Source organism: Marmota monax, unplaced genomic scaffold (assembly GCF_021218885.2).
Source record: "Marmota monax isolate L192 unplaced genomic scaffold, Marmota_monax_Labrador192_F-V1.1 WCK01_AAM20220418_F8-fsc00210, whole genome shotgun sequence".
NCBI classification, from domain to species: Eukaryota; Metazoa; Chordata; class Mammalia; order Rodentia; family Sciuridae; genus Marmota; species Marmota monax.
This window is the reverse complement of record NW_026695248.1, coordinates 291,203-311,588: the sequence shown is the minus strand read 5'-3', so window position 1 is coordinate 311,588 and position 20,386 is coordinate 291,203. Positions and strand designations below refer to the sequence as shown.

At 42.4% G+C, this 20,386-nt stretch overlaps 1 protein-coding gene and 1 non-coding gene across 7 annotated transcripts in view; one reads left to right on the top strand and one right to left on the bottom strand.

Annotated features, from left to right (window-relative positions):
* The window catches only part of Vwa3b (von Willebrand factor A domain containing 3B), a 256,834-nt gene that overhangs the window by 200,604 nt on the left and 35,844 nt on the right, over nt 1–20,386 (bottom strand). For 2 of the 6 annotated variants that reach the window (XM_046440343.2, XM_058578292.1), the window contains exons 1-2: nt 14,677–14,867; nt 8,623–8,865 (exon numbers count right to left, since the gene is read on the bottom strand). In XM_046440343.2, the coding sequence (XP_046296299.1) occupies nt 8,623–8,806 (184 nt within the window). In that variant the 5' untranslated portion in view covers nt 8,807–8,865; nt 14,677–14,867. Of the gene's footprint in view, nt 1–8,622; nt 8,866–14,676; nt 14,881–20,386 lie in introns of those variants that run through there. The other 4 variants (XM_058578290.1, XM_058578291.1, XM_046440342.2 and 1 more) reach the window with 3 other exon arrangements.
* Nucleotides 8,054–8,129, top strand: Trnat-cgu (transfer RNA threonine (anticodon CGU)). Its single transcript has one exon. It is a non-coding gene; the product is annotated as a tRNA-Thr (tRNA).

The window sequence follows — 20,386 nt, the reverse complement described above, 5'->3', positions numbered from 1 at the left end:
CGCCTAGACCTTTCACAGTACCTGTATGGAAAAGGTCTCAAAGGAAGTGGTGACACACTTGGTTAAAAAAGAAAGAAAGAAATGGTATTACTAGCTGTTGAATAAATATTTGTTTGATTGATTGATTGACTGACTAATTCAGAATTACTGAGTAAAATCCTAGTAATCGAAATTAGATCAAGGAGCATGTGCATCAGGTGAATGTGCTGGACAGGGCAGTTCCTCCACACTTGCTATCTCACCCATGGTAAAACACTCTGTGATCCCAGTTCTTAGACCCTGTATTTCTGTACCAACCCATTTAGTGTATTGCCGCAGTCTGGCTGGGCACAATCAGGAGCCACTTGTCAAAAGAAACTAACTTTATTTTTAGAACCACACACGCCAAACAAAATAGCCTCTCAGGAAAAACCCTCAGAGCCTCAACTGCCACCACCGGCTTTCCACAAGCCTCTCTCTCCCCCACCAGCTTCTCTCCACCTCCCACAATCCTCCTGCTCTTGAGGCCGATTGGCTGGGTCATGTGGGCGGAGCCAAAAAAGTCCCCCAATGAGCAGCTCCGTGGTCTGAAAGGGCAGGGAACAGCCCAATGAGCATCACCGCAGAGGAGCCAATCAGCTAGATGTTGCTGGGGCTGAGGAGCCAATCAGCTAGATGTTGCTGGGGCCGCTGTGAGCCAATCATCAGCCAGCAGCTGGAAGTTTGCTGGCAGCTGGAAGTTTGCTGGGGCCCCTTTGGCTGTGGCTCTCAACATCTCCCCCTCTCTGTTTAAACAACAAGCATGTGGCTTAGGGACCGTGTCTGTTAGGCAGTCCAATTCAACATATGGTCCTTACCCGTCATCAGATGAACTGACCTCTAGGCATCAGCCTCCTGTCTTAGGTTGGTACCACTGCAATTGGATCATACCCGTCACTGACTACGGATCCAGCATATAGCCATACTTGTGGATAGGCCTTTGCACCTGTGGGGGGGTGAGGTTCTTTGCCTCACCTCTGTTGGCCCCCAAATTTTAGACCATCACTAGTAGAGGAGGATGCAAAATGCCATGACATTAAGCCAATTGAGGGCTCCTTTGAAAAATTGTACCACCGGTGACATCATCAGCAAAAATACCCCAACACTACCACAAGTCGCTGCACCAACAGATAGTTCACAATGCATACAGGTGAGCTCACAATGTGTCCAGGCAAGTTCTGCAAGCAGTTCAGTGATGGCTATTGTAGAAGCTGTAGATTGGTTTTATCTTTGACTTCACCAGCACTGGGATGAAGATAGGAATTCTGGCAATAATGGCTAAAGAAAAAATTATGTAACATTCCAGAAGGCACTAAAAGAAAACAATTTTCTTAACAATTTACATTGTCTTCACCGGCACTGGGATGAAGATAGGAATTCTGGCAATAATGGCTAAAGAAAAAATTATGTAACATTACAGAAGGCACTAAAAGAAAACAATTTTCTTAACAATTTACATTATCTTTAAGAGAATTATTAAATATAATGAAAAGGAAAGGTGAAAATAAACAAACAGATCTGTTAACCTTCTTTTTTGTTTACATATTAAAACAATCCTCAACAGTTGTTTACCCAATTTAAATTAAACCATATAAATCACGTGAAAAAAAAATATTTGGATCCATTTTATCATGAGCGCTCATCTTATATGATATATGGACATACATACATTCAAACATATAACACAAAACACAAGTGTGCACACATAATATAATACATACAACACATAACATTATAGTAAAGGCCTTATAACTTTTTACAGGTGAAATCTCCATTGCAATGTTTAAAAACTCTATAGTCAAAAAATAGAACTGATCAGCAAAACATTAACCTAGGTCTGTATGAGCTCAAAAAACAAAATAGAACTTCATGATATGGCAAAGGGCAATAATAAAATAGATATTGAAAAAAGCATCCTGGTTCTGTTGCAGATGTAAGAATAGCCAAACTGGAGTTTTGGATATCAGTTGTTATGGATTTGAGCCAAATCATCTTCTTTTTGGTCTGTAGAAATCGCTTTAGTTAATCTTTCTGGAATCCAAATCGGCTGCTGTTCTCCCTGTGGAAACACATAAACAGACCCCCGACTCCAGACAATCACTGGGTCAGGACCTTGGTTAATCTCTCTGGAATCCAAATCGGCTGCTGTTCTCCCTGTGGAAACACACAAACAGACCCCCGACTCCAGACAATTACTGGGTCAGGACCTTTCCATTGTCCTGTTAGAATATCCTTCCAAAGTACCTTGGGCTTATGTACATTTTTTGGACACATATGCCTTTCCGCAGCACTAAGTCCTGATGAATCCAAATTTAAAAAGTTTAGAGTAAAAAGGGTTATTTTAAGTTTATCTTTGGGGAATATATACCCCTTCCCAATTCCTTCTTTTTGCTTTAATAAGTACATTTTAATAGTTTGATGAGCTCTTTCAACTATGCCTTGTCCCTGTGGATTGTATGGGATTCCTGTTATATGAGTAATGCCAAATGTTGAGCAAAATTGTTTAAAAGAGGTAGAAGTATAACCAGGGGCATTATCTGTTTTTAACTGTTTTGGAACACCCACAGTGGCAAAATTTTGTAAGCAATGAGCTATAACATCTTTAGTTTTTTCTCCGGCATGAAGGGAGCCCATCAAAAATCCAGAAGAAGTATCAACTGTAACATGCAAATATTTTAATTTTCCAAATTCTGGCAAGTGTGTGACGTCCATCTGCCAAATATGGTTAGGTATCAATCCTCTAGGATTGACTCCAAGATTAACTTGTGGTAAAAAGGTCACACAATTTTGACATTGTTTTATTATTTGTCTAGCTTGTTCCTTAGTTATTTTAAAACGCTTTTGTAAAGTATTAGCATTGACATGGAACTTTTTATGAAAATTTATAGCTTCTTCTAGTGTAGAGAAAATATGTATGTCATGTGTAGTTTTATCTGCTAAATCATTGCCCAAACTAAGGGCGCCAGGCAATCCTGTATGTGCCCTGATATGTCCTATAAAGAATGGATCTTTTCTGTCCCAGATTAGACTTTGTATAGTGGAAAGCAAAGAGAAAACAGTAGAAGAAGGGGAAATCCTACCAGCATCTTCAAGAGATACTATAGCATTAACTACATACTGACTATCAGAAAATAAATTAAATACAGAATCTTTAAACATCACAAAAGCTTGTAAAACTGCATTAAGCTCTACCTTTTGAGCTGATTGTTTGGGTACTAAAAATGTAAAAGTTTGATCAGGGGTAACTACTGCTGCTGTACCATTATTTGACCCATCAGTGAATATATTTGGAGCATTCATGATAGGTGTTTTTCTTGTCATTTTTGGAAAAATTACAGGATGCAATGACCAAAAAGACAATAAAGGATTAGATGGTAAGTGGTTATCAAATGAAACATTAGATTTGCACATGATTATTGCCCAAGTATTTAACTCATTAGCTAACTCATCAATTTGATTCATAGTATATGGAGTAATAATTTTCTTGGGAGAAATTCCAAACACTCCCTTTGCTGCTTTTATTCCTTTGAGTATTAATTGTCCTACAGCCTCAGGATACCTAGTAAGAATAGTGTTAGGAGAATAAGATAAATGTATCCATAATAATGGACCTTCTTGCCAAAATACTCCTGTAGGAATATTTTTTGTTGGTAGTACAATAAATAATAAAGGCAAACTTATATCAATTCTATCCAAATGCATATTTTCCATATATGTTTCAATGATTTTTAATGCCTTTCTTGCTTCAGGCGTTAACATTCGGGGTGAATTTGGATCTGATGGACCTTTTAGGATATCAAATAAAGGTCCCAACTCTCCTGTTGGTATACCTACATAAGGCCTTATCCAATTTATGTCTCCTAATAACTTTTGAAAGTCGTTAAGTGATTTGAGTTGATCTACTCGTATTTGAATTTTGGGTGGACGGACCATGGTTGAGGATAATAGAACTCCTAAATAATTAATTGGAAAATTTAATTGTACTTTATCTATTGCTATCTCTAGATTATAATTTTTTAATAAGTTTATAAGTGTGGCATAACATTCTAGCAATGTGTTTTTATCTTTGTGTGCTAATAATACATCATCCATATAGTGAAATATTTGTAGTTCAGGATTTTGATTTCTAAGTGGCTGGATTACTTTGTTAACATAAATTTGACACATAGTTGGGCTGTTAGCCATCCCTTGAGGGAGTACTTTCCATTCATATCTCTGATCAGGACCTTCATGATTCAGTGCAGGGATAGTAAATGCAAAACGTGGACTATCCTCAGGATGAATTGGAATTGAAAAAAAACAATCTTTAATATCTATAACTAAAACATACCAGGTTTTTGGCAAAGCAGACAACTGAGGAATCCCTGATTGAGCAGGTCCCATAATAACCATCTCATTATTAATGGCTCTTAAATCTTGCAATAATCTCCATTTACCAGATTTCTTTTTGATGACAAAAATGGGAGTATTATGGGGAGATACAGAAGGTTGTATATGTCCTTCTGCTAATTGTTGTTTGACCAGGTCATGGGCTGCTTGTATCTTTTCTTTAGTCAGGGGCCACTGAGGAACCCATACTGGTCTTTCTGATTTCCAAGTAATTTTTATTGTCTCAGTGGCCCTTTCTGAAAATCCAACCCATGTCTGTCTGTTCCTTGATCTATTTGTATTGGTGCTGCTATACCTTGTTCTAGTTTTTCTAATCTTTTTCCTTTCCTAAAACCTTGTCTAGTCATAATAGTGGGTGCATTTTGGTTGATGTTATTTGTTAATGTCAAACCTAATTGATCTAGGACATCTCGTCCCCATAAATTTACGGGAAGATGATCCAATACATATGACTGTATAGTTCCTTCACATCCTTTAGGATCCTTCCAATCTAATACCATTGCACTTCTATGGGGATTAGTCGCCACTCCTAGGCCTCGAAGTGTTTGAGTGGCTTGTTGTAATGGCCAATGTTTTGGCCATTCTTGACGAGAGATGATGCTAAGGTCTGCACCTGTATCCAGTAGCCCATTAAATTCATGTCCTTGAATATTTAGTTTTAGCATGGGGCGAGAATCTAAATTTAAAGAAAGCATAGCCCAATCTACACCTGTGGAGCCTAATCCCTTGGAACCTCTTTCTACAGTACGACTGGAAAATTTATCATGTAGGCTGGGTATTATTAGTAACTGTGCTATTCTATCTCCTGGTGAAATTACTGATATACCCTTTGGAGAACTGGCTATAATTTTTATTTCACCTTCATAATCAGGATCAATTACCCCAGGACTCATCATAAGTCCTTTTAGAGTAGAAGAGCTGCGTCCCAATAATAAGCCTACTGTTCCTTTGGGAAGAGGTCCTTTCACCCCTGTGGGAATGATTTGAACTCCCATCTCTGGAGTTAGTACTGCTCTGGCAGAGGCGCAGATGTCCAACCCTGCGCTCCCTCTGGTTTGTCTGATGAGGGATCTGATGGACAATGTGTCCTGGGCACTACCCTGATGGGGTTGCTAGGTTCCTCCAGTGCTCCGTATATTTGTGGTTTTGGGCCCCGGAGCATTGGGCCCCCCTGTCCATTTTTTGGCAATGGAGCCCGATGCCTTTCTCCACGATATCGTGGATAAACACCTGGTCCTTGTTCGTTTTTTGATAATGGAGTACCCTCTATGGTGGTTTGAGAACGGCATTCATTAGCCCAATGTCTCCCTCTACGGCACCGTGGGCAAATACCTGGTATTCTACTCCTTTGATACCTAGTTTTGTTAAACCCTCCTCCAATGGGGCAATTCCTTTTAAAATGTCCTGTTTGTTCACAATTGTAGCATGTTCTTGGCCTGGCATCTAAAGCCTGTTTTACTGCAGCTGCCACAATTTGCCCTTGTTCATTAATGTCTCTGGCATCTAAAGCCTGTTTTACTGCAGCTGCCACGACTTGCTCTTGTTCATTAATGTCTCTACATAATTTAATATATGTGTTTAAATCTTCATGTTTCCATGGTCTAATGATATCTCTGCACCAACGATTCGCTTGCTCATAAGCCAGGTGTTTTAGTAATGGCATTGCTTGTTCTGTATTCCCAAAAACTCTGGTAGCTGTTTGAATAAGCCTATCTACAAATTCAGCATAAGGTTCATTAGCTCCTTGTATTACCTTAGATAATTGACCTTGTAAACCTCCATGTCCTTGTAAAGTCTTCCATGCCTTAATTGCATCTGCAGCAATTTGTGCGTATACGCCAGGATCATATGCAATTTGTTGCTGCTGATCCTCATAAGGTCCCTTTCCTAACAACATATCTAGATTTCTCTGAGGATAACCAGCTGCTGCATTTTGCCTAGCCGTCTCCTTGCAAAATTCCTCATTGGCAACCTTCCATAACAGGTATTGTCCTCCATTTAGCACAGCTTTACACATATTAGCCCAATCTGCTGGCGTCATGTTCAAGTTGTTAATGGATTCGACCATGCTTACAGTGAAGGGTGCTTGAGGACCATAGGTTGTTACAGCCTCTTTTAGTTGCTTCACTGTTTTGAAATTTAAAACTTGGTAAAATCGCTGCCCTCCTGCCTCAAATACAGGGCATGTTAGTATTTGAGATCTTGTCTCAGGATCCCAACTATCAACTGCGGGGGTTGGGGGCCTCCCAGCATATGGAGGTGGCGCTGTTGGTTGGACACTTACGCCCTCTGGTGATAGAAAGGTGTTAGTAGCAGTCTCCTGTAGAGGTGGTGCTGTTGGTTGGACACTTACACCCTCTGGTGATAGAAAGGTGTTAGTAGCAGTCTCCTGTTGTAACTTTCCCCCTGATGGCTTTTTCTGTTTTACACTTTCTTTCTCTGTCTGACTAGCTTGAGAGGCCTTCTCTTTTACTTGAATCTTTTCCTCTGTCTGACTAACTTGAGAGACCTTCTCTTTTACTTGAATCATTATGTCTTCTCCTTCCTCTACCATTGTCTGAACTGAAGGCTTTGGACTAAGCAAACAAGATACGAATGTCCACAATGGCAATGTGCCAACTGGCAGAGTCCCTGGGCTTTTCTTTTCTATTCTTTTTAAATCTTCACCATGATGGTTCCATTGTGATATATTTAACAACTCCTCCTTAAAAAGCCATGGGCTACATTTTTGTATTGTATCAACGTATGCCCTGACTGCTCTTGATTTTACTGGGATGCCTCCTTCCTCTAACAATTTACTTAACACTCTTTCAGTTTGTTTTTTACTAATTTCTGATCCCATATTTCTACTATAATACAACCCAACAAGATGACGCCAAACAAAACCGAGACAGAATGAAATAAAAAGGGAACAACAAAAAGTCATTATAGCCTTTCTATCCTCCTGACATGTGCATCCGTCCTTTCTCCCTATCTGTTCCTCAGATGTAAATAGTTTTTCCTCAGATGTGACCGGTTTTTCTTCCGTCTCACTCATCTCCAGGGACAGGCAACTTAAAACAAAAGTGAAGCAAAATAAAAGAGGAATCTTAAAATGGCTACCCATCCTCTCGCCCTGCCCTCAGGGGCGAGCAGTTTCACTTACCCTCAGTCGCTCCCCGTGCGAGCCACCAAATGCCGCAGTCTGGCTGGGCACAATCAGGAGCCACTTGTCAAAAGAAACTAACTTTATTTTTAGAACCACACACGCCAAACAAAACAGCCTCTCAGGAAAAACCCTCAGAGCCTCAACTGCCACCACCGGCTTTCCACAAGCCTCTCTCTCCCACACAAGCTTCTCTCCACCTCCCACAATCCTCCTGCTCTTGAGGCCGATTGGCTGGGTCATGTGGGCGGAGCCAAAAAAGTCCCCCAATGAGCAGCTCCGTGGTCTGAAAGGGCAGGGAAACAGCCCAATGAGCATCACCGCAGAGGAGCCAATCAGCTAGATGTTGCTGGGGCCGAGGAGCCAATCAGCTAGATGTTGCTGGGGCCGCTGTGAGCCAATCATCAGCCAGCAGCTGGAAGTTTGCTGGCAGCTGGAAGTTTGCTGGGGCCCCTTTGGCTGTGGCTCTCAACAGTGTATCATTTAAAAAAAAATAGGGCTGGGGATATAGCTCAGGTGGTAGAGTGCTTGCCTCGTAAGCACAAGGCCCTGGGTTCAATCCCCAGCACTACCCCCCCACCAAAAAAAAAAAAAAAAAAAAACCTCCTTATACATGTTTATGCTTCCTATAGAGAAAAGTGCCCCTGTGAGCTAAGAACTAGCATTCCAGCCAATGCATTAAGAAAAACTTGAACCATGCTCCCTGAAATCACACCCAGCTATTGTCTTCAGGAATAAGGGGATTATTTCAATCAATCCCAAAGGGGTTCATGGCCCAAGGGATAAGTGAGACATCTGCTAGGGTATGGATAAATACAAATTCTTCTATTTTTTTTCATTTCATGTATAAAAATGAAAGAATAAAATTTAGCATTACTCAGTGAGAATGTGGATTGACAGCTGTATTTCTATATAATACACATAAAGGTGCAAGAACAAGGATTTCCTACCTACAGAGACGTCAGATCAAAGCAAGTTCAGAGACCTAAGGTTCTCGGGGAGCCTTCAGGACAGACCCAGCCTCCTGGAAGGCTCATCAGCAGCATGCTGGCCAGGCATGAGTACTATACCTTCACAGTGTGGAAATCCAATCTGCGACAGAATCTGGTTCAAGGTCAATTTGTTGCTCTTAAGTCCATGCAGTTGAAGCCATTTCTCAGATGAAATGAGACTCTGTTCAACCAATTGTGTCTTGGTGTTGCTTAGTCCCTCCTGTCTGTGCAGCTGCTGTTTAGATGAATCTGATTCCTCCATCTCTGAGTCAAGATGCAAGTCACTGGGACCTCCTGAGTCAAATTCGGACTTCCTGAAAACTTGAAAATAATTTTCTCAAATCAACAGAGGACTGATTTAATAAAAAAAAAAAACTCATGACATGCAATTCTATTTACCAGTTAAAATTACAATATAGATATACATTTGTTGGCAAAGATATCCACATATATTGCTGAGAGGTACCCATAAAATTCAATACACACACAAACACACATACACACAGAGAGAGACAAAGAGAGAGAAAGAGAGAGAGAAGAGAGAGAGAGAGAGAGAGAGAGAGAGAGAGAGAGAGAGAACGCATCTAGAAGGATATATGCCAATAAGTTTGCAATAATTATCTATATGTAGCAGAAGTATGGGTGGTTTTTGCCTTTTCTATATTGTTTAAATTTTTCTTTTTACCTTTGCAAAAATGCATATTGCTTTGTTTTGTTTGTATGTTTTGCTTTATTTTGCTTTGTTTTGTTTTGGGGTACTGGGGATTGAACTCAGGAACACTCAAGGCCCTGAATTCAATCCTCAGCCCTGTTTTATATGTTATTTAGAAACAGGGTCACACTGAGTTGCTTAGCACCTTGCTGTTGCTGAGGCTGGCTTTGAACTTGCGATCCTTCCTCCTGCCTCAGCCTCCTGAGCTGCTGGGATAACAGACAGGCACCATTGCACCCAGCACATATTGTTTGATATTGAACATTTCTAAAATAGGAATTGCTTTTATAAACAGAAAATCTCTCCCCAGAAACTGCATCACACATCTGTATTCCAATTATAACCACACCTGACATTTTGCACCCACAAGGATATAGAGGAAGTGTGCATGGTCTGCAGACGGAGTGGCTAACTGGGAACTGGTGGCAGGCAGGAAGCAGATCTCAGTTGGGCCCTGGTGGAATACATGCACACATCTTCTCAGAGTTTGATTTTCTGGGATTTCATTCTAAAATTGGACTGAAACATTCTGGTTCATAGAATGAGCTATTCTGGGATCAACTGGACACAAAGCAATATGCAACCTATTAAACTTATCTCAACTCACCTAAATAAAGTAGTGTAACAGGGAAAGGGAATGGCCACACTGTAATGCAATCCTTTTTTTTTTTTTTTAAACTGGGAATGAACCCAGGGGCGTTTATCCACTGAGCCACATCCGCAGCCCTTTTTATATTTTATTTAGAGACAAGATCTCCCTAAGTTGCTCAGGGCCTCACTAAATTGCTGAGACTAGCTTTGAACTAGCTAGTCTGCCTCAACCTCTGGAATTACAGGTGTGCGCCACCACACCTGACTATAATGCAATCTTAACCCACCACAACTGAGCGGGGCCTGATGACTTGGAGGAAGTGTGAAAAGTTCTGCTTACCTCTATATCCAGAGCGTGATGCATAAGAAGGTTGCCTGGACCGTAAAACTTTTCAACAACAAAAAAAATTCCCTTTTCCAAAACTCTTTTTAAAAATATTTATTTTTTAGTTGTAGTTGGACACAATACCTTAATTTTATTTACTTTTATGTGGTACCCAGGGCCTCGCACCTGGTAGTTGCGTGCTCCACCGCTGAGCCACAACCCCAGCCCTGTAAGACTCTTAACTGTATTTCCTAAATCTCAGTATTATGATGAAAACAGTCTTGAAAATTAGTATCAGATCCTCGTTCCCCCAGTGTTGACGATTAAACACTGGAGAAAAACTGAGGCAAGAGCAAAAAAGCAAATTTTATTGGAAAGAGAGAAGAGAGAGAGAGAGAGAGAGAGAGAGAGAGAGAGAGAGAGAGAGAGAGAGAGAGAGAGACTACCCATCCTCCAGAGAGGAAGCTGGTAACCATTCTGGGGGTGTTTTGCCCCTTTATAGATTTCAGGTTTCCTTTCTTCTCAGGTGTACCTGACCAAAAGGCGGGAAGAGAGCCACCCAGAGATGGTTGGAAAATGTGATCCTCCCCCTTCTCGGACACTGTTAGCAACCAGGTGATGGGAATTGCTATCTACTCATTTCCTTTTCTTTGTTAATCTGCTACCCTTTCTTTGCTCTGTCTTATTGACATGGAAATTCAGTCAAACACAAAAATCAGTTGGACCCAAGCCAGGGAGGCCTGAGTGCAGAGAAGTTAGTAGTGCCTCCAAGGTTTGCAAACACTTATTTAACAAGGTGGTGTGTGCAGTTATAATAACCTCAGGAGGCAGGCACTATTCTTATTCCCTTTTTGCAGATGAGGAATCCGAGACAGCCCAATCTCACAGCTGGTAGCAGGTGTAACTCTGATTCTAACCCCGGCCATTCATCCCCAGTGTCTGTGTTCTGTGGCTTTTATTATAATAGAAACAAGGGCAGCAGCTTCCACAGTGGCCAGGCACTGGGCGGAATCCTTCATGAGCACTGGCCCACAGATTCCTCATAACCACACAGTTAGTGATGCTAACTAGAAACTATGAGAATAAAGAACTTGATTGCAAGTTCTGCCACGGCCAGTAAGTGGCAGAAGCAGGAGTCCAAGCCGCTGCTTTACCACTCTGTTATCTTTAGAGCCAGCCTCCTCCAGCCTGATTCTATGGGACAAGTCTACAACTGTGTTCCAGTAGAAGCACATTTTCTTAGGGTTCCTGGTCCTCATCCAACAGAGATAGCATTAACCTTTATTCTCAGAGCTCAGGCTCAACGTGCCTCCTGGCTTATTGCTCTTGAACTTTTAACTTTTCCATGTCAAGTTGTGTATGACTTTGTGTTATTCCTATATGTTGACTTCCAAAGGTATATACATTCGTACTGTTAAAGAACCCACTTTCTTCCTACAAGGCTCAATTTGATTAGTGTGTTACAAGATTATTTGGAGAACATGACAGAGGAGCAGAAAAGTTTAGACTCCAAACTCACTGTAAACTAGTTATGCCACTTTAGGAAGTGATTTTACCTCTTTACCATAGCAACACCAAAGTGGCACGCCCTAACCCCAGGTTACTCGAAGGATCAAATGTGATGTTGTAGGACTTAGGCATGGATAAGCAATTACTGCATGGAAAGAGCTGTGTGCAAAGAAACCATCTAAAAGCCATTTTCCTTTAGTGTTATATGTTGTTTCATGGCATCCACTTTTTTTTTTGAACCCAGGGAGACATAACCCCTGAGCCACATCCCCAGCCTATTTTGTATTTTAGTTAGAGACAGGGTCTCACTGAGTTGCTTAGCACCTCACTTTTGCTGAGGCTGGGTTTGAACTCGCGATCCTCCTGCCTCAGCCGCTGGGATGACAGGCGTGTGCCACCAAGCTTGGCTCATGACATCCACTTTTATTTCAAGTACCTTTTTAATCCAAAATTCCCAGGCATTTTGAACTATGAAGTTCAGAATAAATCACAGATAGTGAGAACAAGGGCAGATCAATATGCTTCAACTTTCTTTGGGGGAATCTGTCCACAAAGGCTACAGCTAAAATTCTTTTAAATTGGGTCAATTGTTCCTATAGAAACAAGGAAGGGAAGCTCAGAAGAAAGATTTCTTTACTACTTCGTCATTTCCAGTTAATCTTCCTCTTCCCTAAAACACACCCACTCCTACATTCTTGCCAGAAGGAGCTACATGTCTTGGGTTTAAAAGGGAAGAGGTTTTACTTCTTTATTTCTGCTTTCAAATTTTAATTAATTTTAAAAGGACACATTCTTGATTCCAAACCAAAGGTAGCCAAATTCCCCAGCTTAGCTCAGGTACACATCCCCAGTTCCTTTTGGGATTATCTGACTTTTTATTTTATTTTTTTAATAGGTGGGATTGGCTCTATAGCATCTGAGAACATGTATGATTCATTCTGACTCAAACCTCAGCTCCAGGGTTTTATAGCCTGACAATACCTGTACTGTCAGACATGAAAGGAAGTGGAAAGTGGAACAAGCCAGAGAAAACAAGGAAGAAAAGAGAAAGGGCATCTCCCAACAGGAGGGATCTTCTACTCAAATGGGATTAAAAAAAAAAAAGACTATTCTAAGAGCAAGGAAGCCTGCCTGAAGCCAGGATTAGCAAAGGACTCCCCATCCCACCCCATCAACACACAGCACCCCACCCATGTTTTCCCACCTCCAAGCTGATCTCCAGCATTCTGTGAGGAATCTCAGCCTCCAGATCTGGCATCAAATGCTGCCTCTCCAGATTCCCTTCACTTTGAATACTTCATCTCTCTAGCCTTGGACACTTCTGGTGTGACCTCTCTAGACTAGAAGAAGGTTCCACGGCTGTACTGGCAAACTCTAGGAAGGCTCTCAGCACAGTGCCTTATATACAGCAAGCACGTTGTGTAAGTGATGAGATGAATTAAATCCATCACTTGGAACTTACTGACAGAATCCTGATATTTTTTTTTTCAAAACCAAGTAAAGATTCACAATTCTAAGGAGGCTAAGAATGGGAAACAGCTATCTTTTTAACTATAGACATTATGTTCTGGATATAAGTATACTATTTATTTACTACTATTATTTAGGTTTTATCATCTGAGGTTACTTACAAATTGGGAGACCAAAGAACCCAGAAGTCAGAACAATGTAACACATTCCATTTTGAACATTGTCCAAAGTTTTAAAAGTTATGCCAAGAATCATGGAATTTGAAGAAAGAGGAAGGGATTTCCTGAGTAAGAGGAGGAAGTGAAAGAGGAAAAGACGGAAGTGAAAGTCTGAGCTGAAGCCTTGGGTAGGCAAAGCTTTTGGAGAAAATAGAAAGTTTATGGCTTAAGTCCAAGGGCCACAACCAAAGGAAGTAGGGGCTCCATGTCCTTCCAGCCCTGCTGGACTTCTGCCTGTCCTGGGCACCCAACTGATGCCCCACAGCTGCTTTGGGGGTGGTGGGAGTCCCATGCCCTACAAGGTCATATCCTATGTGATAAGAGGCTGAGAGGCAAAGCAAGACTTAAGAGTTCATCAATTTGGCTTCAGCATTTGGTAAGCTTTAGGATCAGCCTCCCAAACTTCCTATTCTTGGTAACTTCTGAAAAAAAAAAAAAAAGGTCTAGGCGAGGTGGTTATGTCTTGTGATTTCTGAGAGTTCTGAATTGTCATGCTCCCAGAAGAAAGGACACTGAGCCGACACTCCTTGATGTACTTTGCTTCAATTATTTACAGTCCCCATTTTTCAGCCCTTAAAAGGCAAGGCCAGGCTGTGATCATCAGAGCCAACAATGTTGGCAGCGGTGAGGAGTCTCCAGTGGACTGTCCCAGGATTGAGAAAATAGGGGCAAGAAAAGAAAACCTAAGAATAATTAGAGAGCTTTGAGGGTGGATCCTTGCTGAGAAGAAAGAAACACACAGCTCTTGAGGCGATGAAACTACATGGAAACTAAAGCTAACTATTAAGTTTTATGCCCATAAAAAAAGAGTCAAAGAAAGTGGTGTGATTGTGACACCACGTGTGGAATGGAAGGCAGCCAGAGGCCTTTCCGGAACTGAAATCTGTGGAAAGCTTTAGTGCAAAGCAGATCATTTTGAGGTTTTATTTATATTTATCATTATTTATTAGAAATTAGTTTTCCTGGTTCTCGTATTACCTCCAAAGCCCAAGTGGACTTCGTCATCTTACGTTGAACTGTGGCATAGACAGAAACCAGGGAGCTGGTTCTCTGCCCGAGTGGCTAAGCTTCTGCAGGGAGCAAGGTGCCAAGGGAAAGCTCTCTAGGGCAGGATGGGCAGGTACCTGTCCCTGGACTCGACCCGACAACCACAGTTAAGTGAGCATGGGGAGGTCGCTGAGCACTTGGGAGGATTGCAGTTCAGCTAGGAAACTCGGCATCCTTCCAAGTTTTCCCCCCACGCAACCTGACGGAAAGCTCAGCGCCTCGCAGGTCCTGGCGTGGCAGGATGGTGTCCCCCCACTTACTAGGCAATGTCGGATGGAGGGCAAGCGGCTCCGGCTCAGCAGCCCCCCACCCACCCTCCAGGGCCCATCGGACCCGAGAGGGCGGGCGAGGTAAGCATCTTGCTAATGGGCAAAGCGGAGGTTCCGCCGGCTGCGCGAAGGTTCCGCCGGCTGCGCGAAGGTTCAGCGGGTCCACGTCTCTGTTATCCAGGCGTTGCCGCGGTTGCTCGGACACAGCCAATCACGGAGCGGCTCGCGGTCCGGCCCCGCCCACAGGGAGCGCCCCAGGCAGAGGAGTTGGCGGGTCTAGGGCCCAGTTCCCGGGAAAGGTGGGAACGAGGTCGTCCGCCACCTCCAAGGAACCCTCCTCACGCAGGGGCCACGCCCAGCGCACAGAGAGGATGGCTTTGTCCCTGTGCCTACTGTCACGGGAAAAATTAGCAGTGGAGAATATTAATGAATTAAGTTAACAAATAAATATGCAGAGAGCCCGGGTAAGGAGCCAGGCTGTTAGGACTCGCCCCTGAGTGGTTTTCACCTCCTCACTGCGAAGTGTTTTCTCTTCCTTGTGCAGTGGAGGGAAAGAAACTTGAAACAGTAGCGTCAGTTACAGATGTTCAGCCACCAGACATGGGTGGAGCTGAGACAGAAGGAACAGCGAGCAGCAACTTTGCAAATTTGCACTGTTACAATTGCAACTTGAGGATGTTGCAATGTACTTTGGGTTGCAGTTACAAAAAAAAAAAAAAAAGATTCTTATCATTAGATAATAATATTCCTGTAGGCAGCCGGTCACCGTGGTGCATGCCTGTAATCCCAGCAGCTCGGGAGGCTGAGGCAAGAGGATCACAAGTTCAAAGCCAGCCTCAGCAATTTAGCAGGACTCTAAACAACTTGGTGAGGCCCTGTTTCTAAATAAAATATTTAAAAAGGCTGGGGACGTGGCTCAGTGGTTAAGCACTCCTGGGTTCCAGCCCTGGTACCAAAATATAAAATAAATTTCTGTAGGCATTATTTCCCCCATTCAACTTTATTTTTAACCCTTGTTTTAGTTTTGCCTCATCAAAGGTTCAAAATACATACCATGATTTTTCAGGCACTAGTACCAAAAAAAAAAAATGTGCTTATGAAAATCATCCTTAAATCCTGGATAAAAGATCCACAGGCATGTATTGCTTTTAGTATGGGGTCTATTATGCTGTGATTTCGATTTTCAAACTGAAGAAGTAACGTCATCATTTGTAGGTTTATGAGTCAACAATCTAATAAGACACAATTAATATTAGAACTGAGTAATTCTGTCCCCAACAGAAAAGTCTACTTCAACCATAGGGATTTATTACTCCCCCCCCCCCACTTTTTTAATGCTTTTATAAATATTAGTGAAAAGTTTGACTTCAGATCACAAATCATTCTAGAAAGTTATAAGATTGTACAGCATTGGCCCTGAAAATGACATCTGCTATTCATACCACCGAAAACCAAAGACAATTTAAAAAAAAATTTTAAACTACACAGTACTAAAGAATCGGTTCACCCAATACTAACCCCCCAAATAGAGACTAACTAGTCCCTGCCTCTGAGTACGGCTGGCTTTTCCTAGGCCACCCCTTTGATCGGGACTGCCACAGCCTGGGAAAGTCCTTCTCAGGTCCTTCAGGGAAGTCTTCCCTTGGAGGCTCCAACCCCAGTAATTGCTCTCCACCTTCTGAGGCTGGGAGGAGGACCTATCAGTACCACACTCTGGCAACCATATACACTCTTGTGACTGCCATTTCCTTGTCATTTGACCTTTGTGCTGTTTACTTTTCAGGTCGGGTGGTTTTTCTTTTTCTTTATACAAATCTATCCCTGACACTGATTGGATTCATGCCCATGATTGAGATATTTGGTGGGGGACAGAGAGTGATAAATGGAATGAAAAGAGGAAAAGCAATTTTCCAAAACCCACTACAAAAACTGGAACTAGAGGAAAGGGAGAGAGCGCATTCAAGGGAATTGTATAGCAGTGTGTGGAAGAGCCTGAGATGGAATTGAAAGGGTGGCCCTCTCTCTGAAGAGAATTGAGGAAAGGGGCACATGGAGCAACTGGGTCAGGCAACAGTCTCTGTTAAACCCTTTTTAGCACTTTTGGGGAAGGGGGTTTTGGTCATCATGGGCAGCCTTGGAAGAGGTGGGTGGGGCCAGGGGAAGGCAGAGTCTCAACAGACATCTGACTATACAGACGTTTCTCGACTCACAATGGAGTTACATTCACAATAAACTCATTATGATAAGTTGAAAATATTGTAAGTCAAAAATGCATTTAGCTGGGCTCAGTGGTGCACCCCTGTAATCCCAGCAACTTGGAAGGCTGAGGCAAGAGGATCACAAGTTCAAAGCCAGCCTCAGCAATTTAGCGAGGCCCTAGAGAGACCCTGTTTCAAAATAAAACATAAAAAAAAAAAAGGCTGGGGATGTGGCTGGGTGGTTAAACACCCTGCATTCAACTCCCAGTGCAAAAAAAAAAATGTATTTAATATATCCAATTTACCGAACACCATAGTTGAGCAACGCAACACATTATAGAGTGTCAGCTGTGGACAGCGCTCCCCCTGGTGAAGGTATCATACCCTGTAGCACTAGCCCAGAAAAAGACCCAAATTCAAGACTCAGATATAGGTTCTACTAAACACCTATCACTGTTGCATCTCCCTAAAGTTGAAAAATCACAAATCAGGGCTGAGGATGTGGCTCAAGGGGTAGCGCGCTCGCCTGGCATGCGTGCGGCCCAGGTTCGATCCTCAGCACCACATACAAACAAAGATGTTCTGTCTGCCGAAAACTAAAAAATAAATATTATAAATTCTCTCTCTCTCTCTAAAAAAAAAAAAAAAAGAAAGAAAGAAAAGAAAAATCACAAATCAAACATCCTGAGTCAGGGATCACCTATACTTGATGTTCTTGGGTCCAGTGTTCATTATCTGGGGAGGGAGTGCAGGATCCTGGCTGTCACTCTACCAATTTTCATGAGGAACAAAGCTTTTAGGCATAAGTCTTCCATCCTTGAAGTGTTCGCTTCTACCAGATGGAATCAATCCTTATAAATAATAGCCAGAGCCCAACAAGCGGCACACACCTATAATACCAGCGACTCAGAAGGCTGAGGTAGGAGGATCATGAGTTTGAGGTCAGCCTCTGCAATTCAGCAAGACCCTTTCTCAAAATAAAAAGGGCTGGAATGTAGCTCAATGGTAGAGCAGCTGTGGGTTGAACCCCCAGAACTGGGGGAAAAAAAGAAAGAAAGCAAGCTAGAATTTACTGAATGCCAAATAATGTTCTAAGCACTTTAAATATATTACCTTATTTAAAACTTAGGAAAGCTCCACAAGGGAGCTGCCAAAATATCTCCATTTTATAGGTAAATAAATAAACTGAGATGTAAGATTAAGTAACATCTCTAGGGCCACTTCACTAATAGTTTCAGAGTTTGAATCTTGGCCCCCTGACTCTTCACTTTCTCCTCTTAATTATATGCTGTATTGATCAATTGTTGGTTTCATTTTCTCCAAAAGTAATTTTGTGTCATCTCAGCTGAAGTGCTCACTTAGAGCTGGATATTAGAGCCCCAGCAAAACCCCTGCTGAATGGATTTATAACGGGACACATTTTCATCTCAAAGGACATGAAGCAGCTCTATTTCCTAATTCCCCTTCCCTCCCACAGGGCTTGTTAACAACTCCTTGGCCTCAGGGCGTTGCTCTTGAAGGAACTAGCTGCCTGGTAGGCCATCTATCATATCGCAATAATAAATTAAGAAGGTGCAAAAAATATTTCATATAAACACCAAAAGTCCCACATGCTTGACATTTTTAAATCACTCTTCAAAATAGATAAGACTAAAACTTGGCAAAGACTCTGCTCTTGGGATGAGCTTTTGAACATATGGAAATGGCGTTCAGGAATGGGCTGAATCTTGCCTCGCCCTGGTCATCCTCTTCCTAGGGTTCCTGGGAGATGTGGACAAAGGCGTAGGGGCCTTAAGGGTCCTCCTTATCCTAGGTGACCTGCAACCCTGCATGAGCACAGGCTAGACCCTCTCTCCTTCTGTGCTCAGATCTTTGCACCAGGTTCTTCCCAAGCCTGGAAGGGAAATCTGGACTGCCAGTGCTTATGTGAGATCAAGAGGGAGAGGAGGGTCTGCAGAGGAGGGAGAAGCACACTAGAGCCCATAATGTATGAACTTGGTACCACCAACATCCTGGACTCTGACCCACTTACATCAGGATGCCCCCCTCCTTGAAGACTGAGGAAAAGAACTTGAGAAGACAGAACACTCCCATCAATGGATCTAAACATAAAATTCCTAGGAAAAATGCTAGCAGATCGAATTCAGAAGAATATTTTTTAAACAATCACTTTTAAAAAGAAAAAGAAAAAAACAAGGATTGAACCCAGGTGCATTGAACTATTGAGCCACATCTCCAGCCTTTTTTTTTTTGAGACAAGGTCTCAATACATTGCTTAGGCCTTTACTGAGTCTGGCTTTGAACTTGCAATCTTCCTGCCCCAGCCTCCTGAGCCACTGGGATTACAGGTGTGCACCACCATTCCCAGCTAAATAATTGCTTTTTTGGTGGGGGCGGGGGGGGGGGGACGGGACATGCAAACAGACTACTAGGGATTGAATCCAGGGGGGTTTAACCACTAAGTCACATCCCCAGCCTTTTTTTTGGATTTTATTAAGAGACACGGTCTCCCTAAGTTGCTTAGTGCCTCACTTTTGCTGAGGCTGTCTTTGAACTGGTGATCCTCCTGCCTCAGCCTCCCGAGCCTCTGGGATGACAGGCGTGCATCTGGCTAAACAATTGCTTTTTCAAATATAAAAATGCATACATTGTCTGTGAAGCAATTCCACTTCTAGGTTTCTTCAGAACAGACAGAGGTCTTCTTTTGGGGTTTTGTTGTTATTTTGTTTTGGGGTTTGGGGGAGGGATGCAGAAAAGGGAAGCCAAAAAAATAAATAAATAAAAGCAACTGTGACTCCATTTACTGAAGTGAGTCTGTTCATCGACTGTATAAAATGAAGGGCCTGGTACATGGGGCTCCATGTAGGTTAGATGTTTATATGTCCCCCAAATTCATATGTTGAAATCTAATTCCCAGTGTCGTGGTATTTGAAGGTGGGGCCTTTGGAGGTAGCAAGGTCATGAAGGTAGAGCCCTCATGATGGGAACAGTGTTCTTACAAGGAGAAGCCAGAGAGCTAGATCACTCTGTCCACCATGTGGAGACACAACAAGAAGTTGGCATTTTGCAGCCCCAAAGAAAGCCTTCACCAGAACCTAACCATGATGGCACCCTGAGCTCAGACTTCCAGCCTCCAGAACTGTGCAAAATAGATCTATGTTGTTTATAAGTCACCCGGCCTCTGGTATGCAGCTCTCTCAACCTGAACACAGTTAGGGCATACTGTTCTTTATTCACTCACCCTACACATGGGAACCTCGTGACTGCACAATTGTAGTAAGATGGTCTTTCTTTTAACTAGAACTTACAATTGGAGGCTTATTAACCAAACATTGTAAACCTGACAAATATGAAGTGTTGGGAGCAGTGACTGGATTATGTTTCTTGAGCTGACCTGGGACACAGGCAATACCTCTCCTGGGAACTTTCAGTGCGAAGGTGCCCATTAAAGATTGCCCAGTTGCTATGGTGACACCCTGTAAAAAGGACATTCTGTGCCAGCC